Source organism: Podarcis muralis, chromosome 10 (genome assembly GCF_964188315.1).
Source record: "Podarcis muralis chromosome 10, rPodMur119.hap1.1, whole genome shotgun sequence".
NCBI classification, from domain to species: Eukaryota; Metazoa; Chordata; class Lepidosauria; order Squamata; family Lacertidae; genus Podarcis; species Podarcis muralis.
Window position 1 is genome coordinate 19,426,191 of NC_135664.1, and position 22,328 is coordinate 19,448,518.

At 45.7% G+C, this 22,328-nt stretch overlaps 1 protein-coding gene across 1 annotated transcript; it reads left to right on the forward strand.

Moving 5' to 3' along the window:
• Positions 1 to 778: 778 nt before the first annotated feature.
• On the forward strand, positions 779 to 21,013 carry GPR37 (G protein-coupled receptor 37). The gene is made up of 2 exons (XM_028746827.2): positions 779 to 2,956; positions 18,605 to 21,013. The coding sequence occupies exons 1-2, from the start codon at positions 1,928 to 1,930 to the stop codon at positions 19,421 to 19,423; spliced, it is 1,848 nt and encodes a 615-aa protein (XP_028602660.2). The 5' UTR covers positions 779 to 1,927; the 3' UTR covers positions 19,424 to 21,013.
• Positions 21,014 to 22,328: the final 1,315 nt, after the last annotated feature.

A 22,328-nucleotide genomic window follows, 5' to 3' on the forward strand; every position in this document is an offset into this window, starting at 1 on the left:
CGCCACAACCCCAGTCGGCCACAACTGGACCTAATGGTCAGGGGTCCCTTTACCTTTACCCGATACAAAATCCATTGAAGTTGAAAAGTGTCCCTGGATTCATTGGAAAAAATCTGGTAACCTTATGTTGGAAAGTAGTGCATTCTGTAAGAATTGGTGCAAAGATTGTGAGGAACTGATAGAACATAGGGAGAATTTTCTAATAATAGTAAAAGAACAGGAAGTAGTAAGGTAAAAAGAGCATTGCAGGGGTACACATACCCAGAAACATTTCATGAATCTAAGTTTTGCCTCATTGCGGGGCAGTATTTCAATATGAGTAGGAAAATGAGAGTACCCCAAAACATTTATTTTAGGGAAAAAAGCACTGGGTATGACCTATTTTGGATAGCAGTTCTTATGTTGGGGGTGGGGAGTAGAACTGAGTTATCTGTGACGCAATTGGTCAGTTAGTTAAGTATTTCTATTTATTTACTTGATTTGGGGGGCAGCTGCCCTCTGGCTAAGCCCATGGGCAGCCTCCTCAAATATTTTAGGGAGGGGTTACTATGTCTACATGTCATCTTCATCCCTGTTCCCAGGAGAGCATCCGCCCAAGAGAGAGGGAGGGAGAGAAATACGCGCCATGAAGAGAAACGCCCGCGAGGCGCCTCTGGCTCGCTCCTCTTAGGATCTGGGGCGAGAGGGATAAGCGCCGCTCGCCCCGGACCCCTGGGGGAGCGGCGCGTGCGCACTGCCGCCCGCCTCTCTTCCCGCCCCCCCTCTATTCTCGCTACAGAAGCTGCCACAAAGCGCGCAAGGCAGGGGAGCTCGCGTGAGCGCTCGGCGGAGGAGAGCGTAAGCCGCCAGGGGAAGCCGTGCGCTCGCGCCTGGTCGCCCGGAGGCGGGGAGAGAGAGAGAGAGGGAAGAGCCCAAGCTAAGAAAGCCGAGCCGAGCAGCGTCTCCCTCACAGGCTTCCCAGAGCCGCGCACGGACAGCAGCAGCGGCGGCGGGTCTCTTCCTCTCCATCCGCCCAGCCGCTTAGACTGGAGGCAGCAGCAACACGTTGCTGTGGGCGCCGCTGCCAGCCAACTTGGCGCCGCTACCCGAGGCAACTTTGCGGGCGCCGGTGGGGCGGGAAGCCGCTCTCCTTTCATTGTTCTTCTTCTGATTCTGAAATGCTTCGTTCGGTGGCCGCCGCAGCTCCGCCTCAGCTCCTTCGCCGGCGCAGCCTTTGGGCTTCTCCTCCTTCGCGGGCGCACGGAGCGCCTTGATCGCGCGCGCGCCGGCGACCCGCTCGTGTGTGCCATCCGCTGGGAGCGGCGACGATGGAGCGCTTGGCTCGCTGCTTCCCCCCGGGGATCGCGCCCCGACGGCGGGCCAGCGGCTGAGGGCGATCTCGGGAGGGCGCGAGCAAAACGCCCCCAGGCAACCGTCGCTGGGAAAGGCGGAGCGCCGGGTGGCTTTCCGTGCGCGGGTCCAGCAGGACCGTCTGCGCTTGCAGTCTCCTTTCGCGATCGGGGTTGATGCAACTTTTGAAGACCTGTCCCGAGAGGCTGCAAAACACACCCACCCACCCCTCTCTCTTGGGCAAGGAGATTTCTTTCTTTTATTTTTCTGGGTGAGGTTGAGCTCTTCTCTGTCTCCAAATCGTGGATACGTTTGCTGAGGACATGAGTCGAACTTGAAGCCTGTGCAAACGAAGGAACCGTATGGTTTATTATCCATCATTCTCCGGATCATTTTTTTTCCAGGTCAGCTCAGTGCTGTTTTTCTAGACCCTTGTTCTCTTATCGTGGCAATGGTGCCCATCTGAGCGTTGCTGGGACTGGAAAGGAGTCCTGGGTCCAGGTTATGGGTGAAATGGGTGTGACTGGCAGCTCCACCAGCTTGGGCAGTGGGTGTTACTAAAGGAGCACTGGAGGGCACCCAGCTCCTACCCTAAACCATGCAGCTTGTCAAGACGACACCCCTTGGCTTAGCTTGGCTTCTGGGCGCCCTGTCTGCCTTTGCCCATGGAGCATCGCCCCAGGTGCCAGTGAAACGAGATGGCCTTGATGTTGGCAGAAAGGGCAGGGAGTGTGGATCGTGGTGCCAGGCGGCCACTCCACTGCCCTGGCGAGTGGTGGCACCCAGGACTATGGGGGGCTTCCCTTTAGGGAGTGTTGCTCGGGCTTCCCTGCAGAAAGGGCATTTAGCCAGATCCAAGGCTACAGCTAGAGATTTGGGGGACTGGGGTCCCTTGGAGAATTATGATCGTGCCAGGGGCTGGACTGCAGCACAAACTGGCCAACAACGAACTCACCCGCGGAAAGCCACACAGCATTCCGATGGCCCTTTGGAAGGAGGTGGCGAGAGCCAGCTGAATAAAGACCTTTCTGTAGTCTTGGAGGTTGGGAGATACTCTGATCTCCCTGGGGCACAGGTACAGAAGAAGGGAAGCAGTAGAGACCCAGGAAGCAATAGCTCCAAAAGGCATGCAAGAATCAAGAGGGGAGCTGGGCAGCCCCAGGACGGAGGGAGTTCAGGAGAAGTCAAGGCTCTCACGGATAGTCTTGTAAGGAACTTCAGTGACTCATTGGACAGCCAGATGACTCCTTCTCCTGGGCCAGAAAATGATTTCCCCCAGGCGTTGCCTTTGAATGGATCCACAGCTGGCTCTTTCAGGAATGGTACATTCCGACCAGCCCGGGTCAAGAACCCTTTCTACCCGCTGACTGAGGAATCATATGGTGCCTACGCAGTCATGTGCCTGTCGATAGTGATCTTTGGCATTGGGATAATGGGCAACATGGCAGTGATGTGCATCGTGTGCCATAACTACTACATGAGAAGCATCTCCAACTCCTTGCTGGCCAACCTAGCCTTCTGGGATTTTCTCATCATTTTTTTCTGCTTGCCTTTGGTAATCTTTCAAGAGCTCACCAAAAAGTGGCTGCTGGACGATTTCTCCTGCAAAATTGTACCATACATCGAGGTAAGCACAATGAATGCAATAACCTATAATCTCATAATGGCTTTCGCGGACTGGAATCACTTGTCCTGTTGCTCTTTGATCTCCCATTTTTGCTGACAGTTAGTTAAGAATTATCCCTCTCCTGGGGTGAGACTTCTTCCAAGAACATTCTGTTCACTCCCATCAGTTGTTCTTCATAACCTAATGGTTGGATGTTGTCATGTTCATTTGGAGACGTGAAATATTTCCGCTTGCTTATTTATTTGACTCAGGTGGTGCTTAGCGGCTTCATAATTCTTCCGCCCACCTTTGACTAGTTCAGCGAGAGTATTTATATTTTGAGTTGCTGTAGTCCTGTTGACTTCAGTGAGATCAGCACCTTGATTGTAAGCTCATGATGTGAATGTAAGTCGATTGAAGTTGGCTCTGATCCTCATGCATGGGGGCTTCCTTCTCTGCTGCATGTAAGGATTGCTACCTGTGCTTGCTTAGCACATTTAGTAAGCCAAGCTGTGTTTGGAAGATGGGATAACAATTTTTGGACTGTGCACCCCCTGCAATTTGATTTCAAAAGCAGATTCAAAGTGGTTTGAATAAACCTTACTTGGAAATATATGTTATACGGCTTTAAGTTGAACTGACTCCCCACATAAATACATTTAGATTGGTATTTAATAGGCTTAAATCCAATCCAAATATTCTACTTTAATTGATGGACCGGGCTACCAAAACAAACCACACGGTTGAAGGATGCCAATCCTGCACTCACAATAAAAAGGAACATAGAATCAGGGTACATCTAATTCAAATGCATGCATGTATTCACATGTGTGCATCAACTATATATGAAAGTACTTGATGCTCAAGAAGCCACGTATAGTGTGGTGTGGGGAGAGAAGTTGCCTATAACTCTTGCTCTTGCCAGATTTACTGCAGAAGATGAAAAATATTTTCATTCTCGAGTTGGAAAGTAATGGATTGAAGGATGTGGCTTGATAGTCAGAAAACCATCAAACTGATGGATGCATTATTAATGTAACTGGTTAGTTCCGAATCCCACGCTTCTGTCTTCTTTTCTTTAAATGCCTCAGGTTCCACTTAAATCCTTGCTTCTTGGCAAGAGCACAGATACTCTGCCAGGCCTTCAGCCAGCTGGCCAGAATCCTGCCACCATTCAGGTTGTCTGTTTTATTTATTTACTGGGGTGTGCGCACACACACCACACACACAGTAAAGCTGGCTGATAGTGCTATAGAGTAATTCTGGCAGGCTATACTACTCTGCGTGTGAGAGAAAGACAATATCCATTTAACTAACAGCAGTGGGGTAAATAAAGATAAAAAAAACACACTTCTCATTATATTTTAAGAAGGAGGTCCTGTTTGTTAAGCATGAAACTATTCATTGAATTGTATTTAAATCTGACTGGCATGGGGATGGAAGAGTGGGTGTGAACTTTTTCTCTTTCTTCCCAGTCCTGTTGTACTGGGAGGGGCACCGGCATGAACACGCATTGCCCAACAACTTGTAACTGTCACAGCTTTGATTTGTGACGTGAAAATGCTCTCCTTTAGGGTATAGCCCTAAACTGCATCGCTCCTCATACAACACAGCTGTATTGAATAAACGTATCCCTTTTCACCGTGGAACCAGAGCTGTTTATAAAGTTAGATGTCCCAATAACAACTGCCAGTGTTCCTTTACTGTAGGTCTAGTCATTGTCAGGCAATCGTCAATGAAATCCATATCTGGATTTTAACTGTGTAGTTGCTACGTTTGGTTTTGTTGTGGTTTCTTCACCGTAAGCCAATTCTGGGAGGATCTGTGATCCTGAAAAGCAGTATAGAGATTGTTTAAATAAGTGGCATGAAATTGTAAACCTGCAACGATGTGGGCGAACTCTCCCCTGTTCCTTACAAGGTCAGTGTTTTGCTTTTTATATTTTAAAGGTGCGTTTAGGTTATTAAGATTGTAAGATATGGATGGGGGAACCTGTAGCCCTTCAGATGTTATTGAATTCCAGCTCCCATCAACCCAGCCAACAAGACCAATGGTGAAGGATGGTGGGAGCTGTAGCTGAGCAGTGTCTGGAGAGTTGCAAGTTTTCCATCTCTAAGAAAAGTCCCAATGGATCATGCTGAGGACTCATATCATATCATCCTGTTTCCAACCATGACCAACCAATTATTTCCAGGAAACCAATGGACATGAAGCCAACTGTGTATGTTGGATGACAAGTACCTTATTTACCTGTCCTGACCCTACTGCCAATAAATATTTATTGGATGATCGACATTACAGAAGAGAGTAAACTATCTTTTCCCATTCACTTCCTCTGTATCATTCTTAATTACAACATATCCCTCTTTTTCCTCTGTTTTTCTAAAGCTGGTTTGGGGGGGGAAAACCCCATGCTAAAGCAGAACTGGGCTTACTGCGCCCCATTTAGGTATTATAACCGGCTTCCTCAACCTCGGCCCTCCAGATGTTTTGAGACTACAATTCCCATCATCCCTGACCACTGGTCCTGATAGCTAGGGATCATGGGAGTTGTAGTCCCAAAACAGCTGGAGGGGCGAGGTTGAGGAAGCCTGTATTGGAGTTTCCCCATGAATCTGGTATACTTGGAGCAGTGTTTCTGAGCCACCCGATTTAAGAGACTGTCTGATGTTATAAGTGAATAGAGGCTGGACAAATTGCCAGCTTTGACTCTCTTAAGTAAGCGAGGTTCCCATCCTGCTTTGTGGGAGAGATCAGTGTTCATTCAGAGAAAACTCCCATGAATGACCTATGTTCTATAGCCTCCAGAGTGTACAAAGGCAGTAACATAGCACACTATTGCTCAACCCATGCTCCTGTTGCTGCATGCTCCTGTGCTGGTGAAGCAATTGGGTTATCGCTGGCAATTTAACTGTTGAGCCAAGCACTTCTCATCCTGCTGTGTTAAAAGAGTTGTTCTCTGAAGTCCAACCCATATTTCGTCTTTGAGGTATGATTCCCATTTCTCCCTTCTGGCTAGTTCCCATGTCATCAGTAATATATGGATATTTTTATCATGTAGGTGGGCTCAGTCACCTGAATGCTTCCCACCTAAGCATCACTGGTGGCCTTGAAGGAAAAAGATCCATTCATTACCAGTATGTCATGGGTGCTGGCTGAAGGGGAGAAGCTTTGTGGTGAGAACCACACTCAAATCTTTATATCAGTCAGCCCGAATCAGTTCTTATTAAGGAGTAGACTACTAAAATACAGCCATGCAATGTTTTTGAAGGTCTAAACAAAGATTTATGAAGAGTTTAACCAAGCTTGCCCCAACCTCTGCAGTATTCATGCCAAATAAATTATGGATTTCATGTTCGTTTCATGCCACAAAATCATGAAGATTTATTAAGGCCTTGGGCTTCTGGCATGTTTCCAGTATGAATCTCTAAGCTCCACCTGGGACAAGTTGTTAGGGATATTTGGGTGTGGTCTATTCTGGTGAATTAGTTTCGTCAAGTCTCTGGACCATAAACAAAAGCATTTTGCTGTGAGAGGAATTCTCTTTAAAGACTTAAAATCCAATTTTATGTTAATTTGCCTTTAGCTAATAAAAAAACCACACACAATGGAAAGCAGCTATTTAATTTCTAGTGTTTTCTCCTGAATTTATTCCCAAACTTTAATTTACTATGGAAACAGTATTATTCATATGCTGCATTTGCATTTTTCATTTGAAATCTCTTTTGTTAGTGGTGTAATGGGAAGTCTGCTTAAAAACAAAACAACTGAAAATTGTATACAGTTTAAATTGTGTATACCAAGTAAAATGACCATGCAGTTTGGAAAATGTATTGTTTGTGTTCTTCAGACAGTTTGCATATATTGTAAATTAGTAAGAGACTGCAAGAAATTGCTTCTCATAGCTGCAGCCTTGATACATTTTCTACGGAGGTGTGCCCTTGATTTCTTTGGGAGTATTCCTGTGGAATGAAACTTGCAGCCGTAAATAGAACCAAAAAATAACAACAACATGTAACATTTAAGCTGCAGTCAATTGCTGTAGAGTAGATCCAGGGAAGAATTCTAATAATAATAATAATAATAATAATAATAATAATAATAATAATAATAAATTTTATTTATATCCCGCTCTCCCCAGCCGAAGCCGGGCTCAGAGCGGCTAACTTCAAATGTATAACACATTAACATAAAATCAGACAATCAATTAAAATACAACCTCAAATCAGATCAGGATCAGAATAAAATCCAATCAGATGGCAACCCGCAGATTAGGGTTGGGGACCTTAAATGCTCACCAGGCCCAACTGTTTGTGCTGAACTTATATGGGCCTGTGAGAAAAATATAGATTGCTGTCAGGGCCGCCTCAGGTCCCAGCTCACAAGAGACCAACGCCAAGTCCACTTTATATGCAAAGATCTTTATTGAAGTACATTGTACATCCCACAGCCGAGGCGCGCAGCCCCACGTCTGTTACGCTTAGACCGCTGAAGTCCCCTCTGAATCAGTACCGCCTCTACACCAGTTTAAGAGGCTTGTACTGCTCCACCTCTTCCGTTCCTTCCTTTTCCGCAGGGTCTTCCTGCCCCCTGGGGTTTCGCCCTTCCTGGATTCCCCTGACGCTGAATCCCCAGACAACTCTTCCCCCCTCCTTCGTGCTTTGGGACCTGGCTCCTCCTCCGGGCTCTCTGTATTTCCGCGCGCCTCCACATTTGAACTTGGCGCGCGTTCGCTACCTCTGACCTTCCTCTTGACAGTTACACTACTCCCTGTACTACTCTCCGCCCCTTCCGGGAGGACGTCTTCCCCCAATCTCCTTCCCCTCTCTGCTTCCTGCTCTGCTTCTCCTGTCACACTGGAAACCCCACACCCTTCACTCCGTTCCGGTGGGGAAGCCGGCCCCGATTCCCAACTCCCACTCGGGGTTCCCCTGCTTCTCCCCTGCTCCTGACGAGTCCCCACTGTGACTCCCCTTGGCCTGACCACAGGCACTCCCTTTTGGGAATCCTCCGATTCACTTGAAAGACTCATGGAATCCCTCAAGTCATTGTCATCCTCTTCCTTATCGACCTGGGATTCTTCCCCCTCGCTCTCAGTCTCCTCCCTCATCTGTGCCTCTTCCCCTGAACCCCTGACAATTGCAAACAGGTACAAATGGTTGTGACATGTTCTCACTCTAAAGGTATTATGCTATTCTGATCGTGTTTGGTAAGGTAGTTATTTACAGGCCACTTCCACTGATAAAGGCCCCTTGGCTCACACTCACACAAACTTAAGTGATCTATAAATGACTCCTTTGGTGAGAGTTTTATTGGTGCTGAATACATAACAGTACTTGTTAAGAGACACATCTCCTAGTAGGTGGATCAGATTATGAGCCTGCAAGTTAACCAACCAATTGCACCATAAGCAGGTGTATTTTACTTAGGGGGGTCTTCACTAATCCAAATTAACAATACTGTGTTTTCCCCAGTGCAGCCATTTGTGTTTTAATTACCCATCAGTACAGCTGAGTAGGCACTAATTATGCAGAAAATTAGTAATGAAAACATGCAAAAAAAGTACAAAAATTTATATATCTTTCTGCGCTATATATTGTTAAAATGTTCTTTGCAATTGCAGGCAACTCCCTGGGTTTACATTGCAAGGGACCACATTTTTATGGGAAAGTGTGTATATTTGAAATGCCACTGAAAAAGCCTGCGGACACCCCATTCTGCCCTCACCCTGCCCCCTCTGTCTTCTGCCCCTTTTATGACATTTTGGGGTCACTTCCAGGTTTGGTGGGACGCACATATCAGAAGCGCCTAAAACGGTCGCTGCCTGTATTGTTTTCTGAATCCGCATTTTTAAATTTAAAGTATAGACTGCTTTTGCGAGTTAAGTGTTTTACCTCTGTGTAAAGTACACTCTCGGCTTGGCCACATGGAAATTTTAATTGATAGTAGAAGAAGTAATCAAAAATGTCCTATCTATATTAAACTCTTTCCCCACCTTCCCTTTGATTTTGTAATACAGTGGTAACTCGGGTTACAGATGCTTCAGGTTACAGACTCCGCTAACCCAGAAATAGTACCTTGGATTAAGAACTTTGCTTCAGGATGAGAACAGAAATTGTGCAGCGGCAGGCCCCATTAGCTAAAGTGGTATCTCGGGTTAAGAACAGTTTCAGGTTAAGAACAGACCTCCAGAACAAATTAAGTTTTTAACCCGAGGTACCACTGTACATAGGGACGCGCGGGTGGCACTGTGGGTTAAACCACAAAGCCTAGGACTTACTGATCGGAAGGTCGGCGGTTCGAATCCCCGCGACGGGGTGAGCTCCCGTTGCTCGGTCCCTGCTCCTGCCAAACTAGCAGTTCAAAAGCACGTCAAAGTGCAAGTAGATAAATAGGTACCGCTCCGGCGGGAAGGTAAACGGCGTTTCCGTGCGCTGCTCTGGTTTGCCAGAAGCGGCTTAGTCATGCTGGCCACATGACCCGGAAGCTGTACGCCGGCTCCCTCAGCCAATAAAGCGAGAGTCGGTCACGACTGGACCTAATGGTCAGGGGTCCCTTTACCTTTATCACTGTACATTCCTTATTATCTTTTCAGGGCTCCTCAATGTCCCTATGCCACATGAACAAATGCACATGGTGTACGATGCATTTTGAGGGATTATTCACATGCTTTTTGTGTCTGGAGGGTGTGGTCATTCCCTCTGTGATATGCAGAGATACTGAGAACTATGACCTGGGGGACTTGCAGTGGATGGCGGAAGACTCTGAGAAGGCTAAGGGTCAGGCTGCTTCTTTTCATGTGGAGACAGACCAGTATCTTATTGAGAGCCCTGCTGGTCAAATGACACAGGCCTGCCACCTTCCTCTAGCTCAGTGGTGAGTCCCCTTCCATCCCTGTCTCCCTAGCTGCACAGAAATTTACGCAAAGGTAAGGCACATAGGGATGTGGGTGGCGCTGTGGGTAAAAGCCTCAGCGCGTAGGGCTTGCCGATCGAAAGGTCGGCGGTTCGAATCCCTGCGGTGGGGTGCGCTCCTGTTGTTCGGTCCCAGTGCCTGCCAACCTAGCAGTTCGAAAGCACCTCTGGGTGCAAGTAGATAAATAGGGACCGCTTACTAGCGGGAAGGTAAACGGGGTTCCGTGTGCTGCGCTAGCTTGCCAGATGCAGCTTTGTCACGCTGGCCACGTGACCCGGAAGTGTCTCCGGACAGCGCTGGCCCCCGGCCTCTTGAGTGAGATGGGCGCACAACCCTAGAGTCTGTCAAGACTGGCCCGTACGGGCAGGGGTACCTTTAAGGCACCTTCGGTTCACTAACCAGCTCTTCCAGAGAGGTGGAGCCTACGACACTCCAGAGGGGGGCAAGATCAGCTTGTACATCCCATTGCTCCCATAAGATAAGGGCTAGAACTGCTTGGATAGGGCCAAATGGATTTGTCCAAGTGGGTTTTGAGGAGAGAATTCTGCAACAAACAGGCCTTCCCTCCACACACCTGGGCTGTCACAAAATGGCCATTTGTTTTACTGGTAAATAACGATAGTTATAAAGGCATGCTTATTCTTGGATCTGAAGCAGTAGTAGTAGTAGTAGTTGTAGTAGTAGTAGTAGTAGTAATAATAATAATAATAATAATAATAATAATAATAATAATAATAATAATAATAATTTATTTATACCCCTTCCCCATCTGGCTGAGCCTCCCCAGCCACTCTGGACGGCTTCCAACAGAACATTAAAATACAATAACTTATTAAACATTAAAAGCTTCCTTAAACAGGGCTGCCTTCAGATGCCTTCTAAAAGTCTGGTAGTTGTTTTTCTCTTTGACATTTGGTGGGAGGGCATTCCACAGGGCGGGTGCCACTACCGAGAAGGCCCTCTGCCTGGTTCCTTGTAACTTGGCTTCTCGCAGTGAGGGAACCACCAGAAGGCCCTCGGAGCTGAACCTCAGTGTCCAGGCAGAACGATGGGGGTGGAGACGCTCCTTCATGTATACTGGACCGAGGCCGTTTAGGTGTTTAAAGGTCAGCACGAACACTTTGAATTGTGCTGAGAAACGTACTGTGAGCCAGTGTAGGTCTTTCAAGACTGGTGTTACATGGTCTCGGCAGCCACTCCCAGTCAGCAGTCTAGCTGCCGCATTCTGGATTAGTTGTAGTTTCCAGATCACCTTCAAAGGTAGCCCCACATAGAGCGCATTGCAGTAGTCCAAGCGGGAGATAACTAGAGCATGCACCACTCTGGCGAGACAGACTGCGGGCTGTGTACCAGATGGAGCTGGTAGACAGCTGCCCTGGACACAGAATTGACCTGCACCTCCATGGACAGCTGTGAGTCCAGAATGACTTGCAGGCTGCGCACCTGGTCCTTCAGGGGCACAGTTACCCCATTCAGGACCAGGGAGTCCTCCACACCCGCCCACCTCCTGTCTCCCAAAAACAGTACTTCTGTCTTGTCAGGATTCAGCCTCAATCTGTTAGCCGCCATCCATCCTCCAACCGCCTCCAGACAATTCCTTGCAACCAGTTATACAAACAGAAGCAGTGTACTTCCTTAGTCCACCTTCTAACTTAAATTGCTTTGTGTCTTCTTCTTTTACTACTACTACTAATTTATTATTTATACCCTGCCCATCTGGCTGGGTTTCCCCAGCCACTCTGGGCGGCTTCCTACTCATGGCACCTTTGCAGTGTGGGGAGGACTGGAGCATAGTTACTCAGTGCTCCACAATACTAAAGTATTTGTTGAAGTGGTTCAAAGCGAATTTGGCAGAGAAAATTGGATTGGGCTTCCAGCACAGGTCGGCAAGTTGTGTGTGTCATAAGATCGATAGGTACACGGCTAATGTAGTTGGCTAATACTACGTCGCACATTTTCTTTTCTTAAAAAGCCTGAAGTTCCATTTAAATCCTTGCTTCCTGGCAAGCATTCCAAGTGTTCTGCCAGCCAAGCTTTTGACCAGCTGGTAAGATTTGTTTTTGATCATTCAGATATTAGAAAGGCTTGTGTCTCTCACTGTTCACTTCCCAGTTCCCTCCCTGCATCTTAAAAGATGTGAGTGCGGAAAAAGTAACAGTGGAGCTGGCTCTTTGTGATCCACAGATACTTGTATCGGGCTTAAACTCTGAATGTTGAGATTTCAAAACAGAAAGGGATTTGTCTTAGACTTGGCAGAAAACAGAGGTCAGCAATTTTTGGGGAGTAAAAAAGCTACATTTGTTATCTCTGTGCTACAGAATTAGTTCTGCCTGTGCTAGCCTTGGCATTAAGCTCCCTTCTGAGTTTACACAGTAGGGGTTGGCAGGATTGCTCTTTAAATTTGAGAAGGAACATCGGAAGCTGTACATAGGAGTCCAACTTTCTAGCTCAGTGTTATCTCCCTAGGGTTTCAGACGGTGGTCTTTTCCCAGCCTTACCTGGCGATTCTGGGAATTGAACCTGGCACATTCTGACACGCAGAGCAGATCCTGTACCACTGCCTTTCCTGTAGCACAGAAACAGCAAGGCAACAGTACCAATAGCATCATGATGCTAGTTTGAAGGAGCTTGTATGCCAACAGCTTGCAAGACCTCAGTACCACTTCTGACGCCAACTTGGCAAGTTGGTCAAAGCATCTACGTGCAGCCGGTCCACCAACAGAATCCCTGGTCTTAGGTGCCCTGTAGATGTCACTCCAGCTGTGTGTAAGCTACGTGCCAATTCTCTGGAAAAGATGGCCCGCCCCACATAGTTGTATCATACAGACACAGCTGCAAGTTGCAGCGCATCTCTGTTAATGGGAAAGCAGCTCCAACGCTCTTGAAGAAGAGGAGTTTGGATTTGATATCCTGTTTTATCACTACCCGAAGGCGTCTCAAAGCGGCTAACATTCTCCTTTCCCTCCCTCCCCCACAACAAACACTCTGTGAGGTGAGTGGGGCTGAGAGACTTCAAAGAAGTGTGACTGGCCCAAGGTCACCCAGCAGCTGCATGTGGAGGAGCGGAGACGCGAACCCGGTTCCCCAGTTTACGTGTCCACTGCTCTTAACCACTACACCACACTGGCTCTTGAGGCCACGTCTAACACAAATGCGATATCGAATGAACTGGGAAGGGGCAATTCATAGTGCAGACCGGGGGTCCTCAACCCTTCTATCCCTAGGGCCAAGTTGAGATGGCTGAAAAGACCCACAGCTCACAGAATACTGGCAAGGAGGTAGATTTTGGCATATTCAGTTGGCAGTTACTGACTTCACTTTCTACTGATATCTAATCCACCTTTGGAAATTTACTTTTAAATTTGCCACAGTGTTTTCCTTACAGGCAAGGTGTTCCATAGTGCAGCTTTCCTCAGGCTTAACTGCAGACATTTGCCCTGGAGCTAATGTGACTCAGACACTCCATTTTAGTCAGAAGCTGCTGATCCATAAACTATAAGCAGAGAGAGCTTTTTCTTTTATATTTCCCCTTCCTCACATGCTTCTTACCAATCACCTGTAATTTCGTCTCCTGTTCTCCTTTCACACTCAGCTTGCACCTTATCCCCACCCTCAAACTGCCAGATTCTTTCATTCCTCCTCCCTGTTCTTTTCACATTCACTTCTTCCTCCTCTAGCACCCTTCTTCCCTTATCTCATTCCTTCCAATTCCCAATGTATTTATCATTCTTGTTGTTGCTAGTAGTATAATAATAAAAATAACAAGGGCCATTTCACCTCACTTGCCAGTTTCCTTCAACACCTCCACTGACTCTTTTCCCTCAGAGGAGGAAGACCTTCCTTTCTGTCCTTCCTCCATGAATTTCTCTGCCTCCCAGACACCTTCACTTAGCATGCAGGGGGGTTCTGGTGTTGGCATTGGCTGGTCACCATGTAAATATATGGTAAAAAATTAAGAAATGGGCCCCCAAACACATGTTTGTCCTAGGTCTGAAAAGGTTGAAAATAACCAGGTTTAAATCAATTTATTTTGTTTGTTTAAATTACGAACCACTCTGTCTTTTCATAAACTGTCTCCTACTTTCACTTCGCCTATAGTCAGTTCCCAAATAAACCATTGGAACAAGTGCTAATCTATCTCATTCGTGTGTGTGTGTGTGTGTGTGTGTGTGCATTCACAGTTTTATTTTGTTGATATTTTATGGTTGATGTGAACTTTCTTGAAGAACCCAGGCTGCATTCACATGGCAGTTTATTCCGTTTTCGTGGTGTTTCCCTAACTGTAGGGACTCTGATGGAAGATAGGGCAAGTTTAGTGTTCATTTGTTGCTTCCACAAAAGAATGTTTGCAAATAATATGGGAATGAGTGCTAATCTTGTACTATATTCTGCCAAGGTAACAGCTCCATAGTTATCAACTGGATGCAACCCAGTCTTTCTTGTTTTTGTAAAAAAATATGGAACTTTGGGGATTCCTAGGCACACAATTCAGTAGCTGAAGTAGGCTTAATGTTTTGAGCCCATTTGTCAAATTAATGTTGTGAACATTAATTCACCTCATCTGAATACTGCCAACAAATATTCATAAATGCATGTGGTTTCATGTGGTGAGAGCTGGCATTTGTTTTTCCCAGGGGTCAGCAACCTTTTTCAGCCGTGGGCCGGTCCACCGTCCCTCAGACCATGTGGTGAGCCGGACTATATTTTTTGGGGGGGAAATGAATGAATTCCTATGCCCCACAAATAACCCTGAGATGCATTTTAAATAAAAGCACACATTCTACTTATGTAAAAACACCAGGCAGGCCCCACAGATAACCCAGAGATGCATTTAAAAGGACACATTCTACTCATGTAAAAACACGCTGATTCCCGGACCGTCTGCGGGCCGGATTGAGAAGGCGATTGGGCCGCATCCGGCCCCCGGACCTTAGGTTGCCTACCCCTGTCCTAGACCTTTTCTGCCCCATTCCTCTGTCCCTCTAACAAAGGGAGTCATGGGTGTTCTAAGGAAACATTTCTCTTGCTCTCATCCAGTGCTAGACATTTCAGAATCCTGACTATATTAGGGCAGCTTTGTCTTCAAGGGTGATCTTAGGAGTTACAGGCAAGAAAGAATTCCATACAGGACGTTGGGCTGGCAGAGAAGAGAGGGAGCGCCTTCTCTATTCCCAGCCTAGAAATATAGCAGGCTACTGCAGAAGAGAGCAGCGTCTCACTTGCCTCTTCTGCCAGCAGGCTAGTAATTTCTGTGGACTTATTTACAAGGCTTTGTTTGAGGCAGGTGGGTGGAGTCACTACACATAAGGCATTCAAAGGTGCCGGATTCTCTTGCTTTAGCAATACAGTGGTACCTCGGGTTAAGTACTTAATTCATTCCGGAGGTCCGTTCTTAACCTGAAACTGTTCTTAACCTGAAGCACCACTTTAGGTAATGGGGCCTCCTGCTGCCGCCGCACTGCCGGAGCACGATTTCTGTTCTCATCCTGAAGCAAAGTTCTTAACCCAAGGTATTATTTCTGGGTTAGCGGAGTCTGTAGCCTGAAGCGTATGTAACCTGAAGCGTATGTAACCCAAGGTAAACCACTGTAAAAAGGAATGCAATATAATGAAATGATGACAATTATTAATACAGGGTTTTTTTAAAAAAAACTGCAGTTGTTAAGACTTTCTGTACTGTCACACAAAACTTTAATAAGGGGCACAGCAATAGTTGGTACGTACTTCAGCACTTACATCAGCTCACTGGTATATCACTCGCAACGTGTCTTTTGAAGTGGGTTAAAAAAATTAATCTCATTCTGTCATAAGAACTACTCGGTGAGGTTTTAAGCAATTGTGCAATTTCTGTTTCAGAGCCCAGAGACTGAAACTGAGAGATGATTGAAACTTGGCCTTGATGTCAGTTGAGCTAATAGTTAAATGTATGGGAATATGCTATTAAGAATTTACTGGTTTTGAAGCCAAGGTTACAAGACTTAATTTTTTCTGTTTTAGTAGCTCCGTGATGTTGTAAAAAAAACACAACCACAACCAACTTATTTGTTAGCTATCTTAGCACTGGCCCATTCTTTTGACCTAAGTTTTACTACCTCAGAATGAGGACATATGCTTTCCCCTTCTCAATTAAACTACACATTTGGTTTGTGTTTGCTAAGCTTTTTCCTCTGACTGTATCCCTGACAGTTTAACTCACCAAATTAATAGATTTGCCTACCAGAAAAAAATAATATTTACCGTTCTTCAGCTGTGGTATAATTAAGCGTGTCTCTCATTGCATGGCTCCATGATTCTTGAGAAGAAATATCAGAATTGCTCAGTTGAGCTAGAGTTTACCAGGTTTTATCCTAAGTGCCTCATATTTCGCAGGGATATTGACTTTTAGCAATCAGATATGCCCATTAAATGCTGAAGGCCAATGTGTGGGATACATTTCTATAATTGCATATAATTACACACTCTGTCCTTGCGGAACTTTTTATGAGATGTACATAAACAAGAATATTTCAAAATTATGATGGGAATCTGCCTTCCTTTTGAAATGTGCCTGCTATAGAATCTTAATTATCTCAGCAAACATTAAATAAGCAAAAAATTACAGTCAGCTGCCCAGAATTTTAAGGGTGTTCTTTTTTAAAAACTGATGTACTATGTGGATGCTGGGCTAATTTATAATAAAGGCAAGCCCCTGGGGGAGGGGGAGAAGAAAAATCTTTAGCAGATCCTGTTTGTATTCCTTCAAAGCTCCAGTGCATCTTGATAGAGATTTATTTTTTTAGAAAACAACCTTTGGAAGAGCCACCTTTCAGTATTAAAACCGATGGGAAATTTGCATAGAGTTAACCGGAAACAATAAGAGCACATGCAAAAGGTCTAGGCCTGGGTGATGGATCGATATATTGCGTGAAACCGAATTGCGAGAGCGGTTTTAGAATTTCCGGTCACGCAGTGTATCGAGAACCCCCAAAACGTCACAGTGCCCACCTGGCAGCCTGCAATGGTAGCTTGCGTCTCCCAAGCCTAAAAGTTCAGGCTAGCATAGGGTTACCAGACGTCCCCGGTTCCCGGGGACAGTACCCAAATTTGCAAATCTGTCCCCGGGAAACGTGGCAGCGGCAGCCTCAGCAGCCCGGAGCCAGCATGGTAGCACAGTTGGCTCTGTCTGGCTTCAGGAGCTGCTCGCTGCTGTGGTGCCCGCCATTTTTCCTCACCGGAAGTCCCCATATGATGTGTCTTGTGCGCATATGATGTGTCTTGCACGATCTCCTGTTCCCTTCCCCCTTTGTTTTGACTGATTGGGGGAGGCTCGGGAGTGGTGGCCAGCCAGCTGTTGCCCAGTTTTTTAAAAACTCTGTGCATTTATGTTTCACAGGCTGTGAAAGAAGGGCTTTGCACCTTTATACAATATGCATGTATGCTTGGGCCCAGGGTCTTTTGCCTCACCATCCCCACTACTGACTCCCTGCTGCTACTCAGCTTCAAAAAAATAAAAATAAAGTGTCCCTGGATTCAGTGAAAAAAATCTGGTAACCATAGGCTAGCAGTGATGTTCGGGCACCGTGTTTCTATTTACCTGCCAGGGACAAATACAAAGAGCGCCAACCCGAGAAATCTCCAGAGCGGAGGGCAGGAAGTGGCGCACTCATGGATAGAACTGTGGCTCTCGGTGCTGCCACCTGCATGCTGAGAGATTGTCGCGACGAGCCATGGCTGGCGGTTTCAGGGAGGCCAGAGGCTCCACAGTGCCCCACCATGCAGTGCCCTAGCTGATGCACTCTGCCGTGATCTCTTAGATGATTCTGGCATTAGTCTGTCGTAGTTTGTATGTTAATTATGCCTGCTGAAGGATAGGGTAGATATTTCTACAATAGAGAAATAACTGGCTTGCGGGTCAGGCTAGCAGCCATCTTGAAATCCAGTACTGAATATTGTATGCCTTTAAGTGAGGGATAGCCAAAGTGGAGCCCTCCTGATGTTAGTGGACTTTGTTGTTGTTTAGTCGTTTAGTCGTGTCCAACTCTTCATGACCCCATGGACCAGAGCATGCCAGGCGCTCCTGTCTTCCACTGCCTCCCACAGTTTGGTCAAACTCATGCTGGTAGCTTCGAGAACACTATCCAACTATCTCATCCTCTGTCTTCCCCTTCTCCTTGTGCCCTCCATCTTTCCCAACATCAGGGTCTTTCCCAGAGAGTCTTCTCTTCTCATGAGGTGGCCAAAGTATTGGAGTCTCAGCTTCAGGATCTGTCCTTCCAGTGAGCACTCAGGGCTGATTTCCTTCAGAATGGATAGGATTGATCTTCTTGCAGTCAGTCCATGGGACTCTCAAGAGTCTCCTCCAGCACCATAATTCAAAAGCATCAACTCCCATTACACCATACTCTCTTGGCCATGCTATGATGATGATGATGATCTTATTATGCATACCCTGCCCATCTGGCTGGGTTTCCCCAGCCACTCTGGGCGGCTCCCAACAGAATTAAAAGCACAATAAAACATCAGACATGAAAAACTTCCCTAAACAGGGCTGCCTTCAGATGTCTTCTAAAAGTCAGATAGTTGTTTATTTCCTTGACATCTGATGGGAGGGCGTTCCACAGGGCGGGCGCCACTACCGAGAAGGCCCTGCGAGTTGAGACTGATGGGAGTTGAAGTCTGGAGCGTATCATATTGGCTGTCTCTGCTCTCTATTAAGGTGCATATTTCAAGTCCTCATTCATATTTAAACTCACTTTTGTATTTCTCCCTACCCAGGTGGCGTCCCTTGGAGTAACTACCTTCACGTTATGTGCCCTCTGCATAGACCGTTTCCGTGCTGCCACGAACGTGCAGATGTATTACGAGATGATTGAAAACTGTACGTCGACAACCGCCAAGCTGGCTGTTATATGGGTCGGGGCTCTGTTGCTGGCTCTCCCTGAGGTGGTTCTGCGCCAATTGACTAAGGAGAACTCGGAAGCCAGTGGGAGCCCTCCTGTGGAAAGGTGCGTGGTGAAGATCTCTCCCCACTTGCCTGACACCATCTACGTTTTAGCCCTCACGTACGACGGCGCGAGGCTCTGGTGGTATTTTGGCTGTTACTTCTGCTTGCCTACGCTCTTCACCATTACTTGCTCTTTGGTGACGGCAAGGAAAATCCGGAAGGTGGAGAAGGCCTGTACGAGGGGAAACAAGCGGCAAATTCAGCTGGAAAGCCAGATGAACTGCACAGTCGTGGCTCTGACCATTTTATATGGTTTCTGCATCATTCCTGAAAACATCTGCAATATTGTCACCGCCTACATGTCCACGGGGGTGTCTCAGCAGACTATGGACCTCCTGCACCTTATTAGCCAGTTTCTGTTGTTCTTCAAATCCTGTGTGACTCCGGTTCTCCTTTTCTGTCTTTGTAAACCATTCAGCCGAGCCTTTATGGAGTGTTGTTGTTGCTGCTGTGACGAGTGCATCCAGAAGTCCTCCACCGTGACAAGTGACGATAATGACAATGAATATACTACAGAGCTTGAACTCTCCCCTTTCAGTACTATACGTCGTGAGATGTCCACATTTGCCTCTGTTGGGACTCACTGTTAGCTCACCCTTTTGATCAACACGCAGGTCCAGCTTGCAAAAATCTGTCGGGGTTGTTCTGTCAACTTCAGTGGGATCCTGGGTTTTGCAAATTTGATTTAGTTTATGTTGAGAAACGAGAAGCAAATGGAAGTCCTGTAAGGCCGACTGTAAACTGGTTTGCATATTAACATATTTGCTTTGAGAAATAAGTTTTAGTCACTAAAAACAAAGAGGTACTGCCAATGTGGAGGTATAAATAATTTCATATATGGTGCTAGCGCTCTGTGTCTGAAGGGAAGGCGGAAGCCACTCCTATGTATCATTTAATTTAATTTTCTGCTAGATATTATTTTGGCTGCTAAAACAAAAAAACTACATTGAGAATGATCCAGGTTATGGTAGGCGTTTCTGTTGTCCCAGGGAATGGCCCATGAAGCCATCACCTTGGTGAAGCTATGGAGGTCTGATTCTAGTCAGTTCCTGGATGGGTGGCCGTGTGGGAGCCATACTTACGTTGCCTTCAGTTCCATGTTGGTAAAAAGATGGGAAATAAATGAAGGAGAGGAAGAAATAATGCTTGAATCCTAATCACAGTTAACCTAAGAACCTTCACTGAACACAGTGAAGTTGCTTGTGAGTAAATGTGCATATGATTCTGCAGTTGTGCCATCGGTTCCCCTTGTAGCAATTAGTGGTCGAAAAATACGAATAATCCCATTGATTTCAATGGGAAAAAGTTGAAGCATATTCTTAAATCTCCTTCGGGACTTGAAATTGTTTAACGTAGGCTGAACCAGGCACATTGTTTTCCCTATCCCCCCCCCCAAAAAAAAAATAAGTTTTATGGAAATATATGGTTTGAAGTATTTAAGAATAGTTTGAAGCCCCTTTTATGGGACATTAATTGGTTATTTTAAAAATAGTATAAAATACTTGAGTTTCATACTTTGCTGAGCAGCTTTTTAACGGCTCTACCAAATTATTTCCACAATGAGGAAAGCCGTCATTTGTTTCTTTGCATTAACTGCAAAACTGAATGAGTCATAATTGCATAGCACTCTTGGCGATAACTTGTCTTGATAGCAGAAGGCTGATTCTCTCTTCCTATATGAGTAGCAATTGTTTATTTTTATTTTTAAACAGCACTAGTGCAGACTATATTTACAAATGTATGCCTGGCTTCTTGGTGCCTGCCCTTCTTCGGATACCTCTAGTTGCACATTATTGCACTGAATTGGAAGTCAAGAGATATCTGCACAGTGGCTTCCCAATCTTGTATATCTAAAGGAAATAACCTGCGTTATTAAAATGAATCCCATAATTTTTCAATGTACAATGTACCGTCAGAAGATTTGATATTTCTACAATGGGTATTTCCTTTCTAACACATAGATGTAGACTAAGTTATTATGTTCTGTTCAATCCATGGAACAGGGTGTATTGCCTGTAATTCCATTATTTTCTTTTTACAGTGTTTTTTTTGTTTTTTACACTAAGGGTATGTCCTCAGTCTGTGTGTATAATTCCTGCTGTAAGTGATGGTGCTGTTGTAGGGGGTGAGATGTAAGAATTTGCTACAGAATTAGTGACAATAAATTTGAAGGCTTGCAATGTGTGGTGCATAATTTCTGCCCTTCACTCCCGGTTTTCATTAAAAACATAAATTGAGTCAAATTTCAGAAAATTTGATAGACTGTTTTGCTGGCTGTCTCATGTCTTATGCAAAATCTCTACTAAGCTGGCACCATCTATTTACTACTACAATGAAGAGAAGTGGAAAAAGTCAGGGGTTTTTTCATTCAGTAACTGGATACAACTTGAGTGGAATACAAGCATTCCACCTGTGGAGGAATAGTGTGGCAGACAGAAAGATCCCCTCTCCACTCTTCTGTGTGCTATTCTGAAAGTTCTTCCAGCCCCTCTAATCCAATTTGGGGGGCATGCGGGGAGGCGAGATCCATTATGCAAGACTTCTGATGGGGCTTGTTAGCTGAATTCCACCTTTTATATTTGGGCCATCTTGAAGTGTATATATATATATATATATATATAGAGAGAGAGAGAGAGAGAGAGAGAGAGAGAGAGAGAGAGAGAGAGAGAACTTAATTGAATTTGTGAATAATACACCTATCGTTTCCGTGAGATGCATTTAATGTTCAACTGGCAAGGAATGGGGTGGTGGTGTCATTGTCCTTGGTCCTTAAGATTAAAAATGCAAGGTTTTTTTGAACTATTTATGTTCCTGATGCACTTCATTCATAGATTTGTTATTCAATCACTTCCAGGTGTGCTAAAAAAAAACTAAAAGGACATGACTTAACAGCAGCAAGGAAGCCAGAATAATGTGACTCAAAATTAGGCAAAACTAGGACAAAGTTTTACAAAAGATTTCCAGTTTTTTTTTATTTTCTGCAGCCTCTTAAAGGACAACCAGGCACACAGCAATTAAACTGGTGTAACTTTTACACCTTAAATCCATGCCGGAAAAGGCTTTTTTGTGTTGCTTCGCCGTTAAGAGCAAAAAAATAAAGGCCACTTATTGTTGAATTCAGTTGGTAGTGGAACAAGACAAAAATGGGTGAGGTTGCACAGTCAGCAAGGTACTTGAAGCATAGTATCATGTTTCATGAAGCTTGGGGCTCGGGGAGGTGGTGAATACGGTCAGTCCGACTTTCTTCTGGGCAAGCCAAGTCAGGCCATAGCTAAATGGTAGAGCACCTGCTTTGCATGCAGAAGGTACTGGGTTCAATCCCTGGCATCTCCAGGTAGGACTGGAATGCTCCCTGTCTGAAACTTGAGAGCCACTGCTTGTCATTGTAGACAACATTCACTCCATATAAAGCAGCATCCTATGTTCCCATGTCAGGTTTATTTAGCAGAGGGATTTCAGGACCACGGACAGCTCTTGGTGGGTCCTGCCTGCTGG

What these genes read in the sequence shown, in the direction of transcription:
- GPR37 (XM_028746827.2), top strand. Translation starts at nt 1,928, where the DNA reads ATGCAGCTTGTCAAGACGACACCCCTTGGCTTAGCTTGGCTTCTGGGC. An exon ending in AAATTGTACCATACATCGAG is followed by an intron (nt 2,957 to 18,604) that starts GTAAGCACAATG and finishes CTCCCTACCCAG; the next exon opens with GTGGCGTCCCTTGGAGTAAC.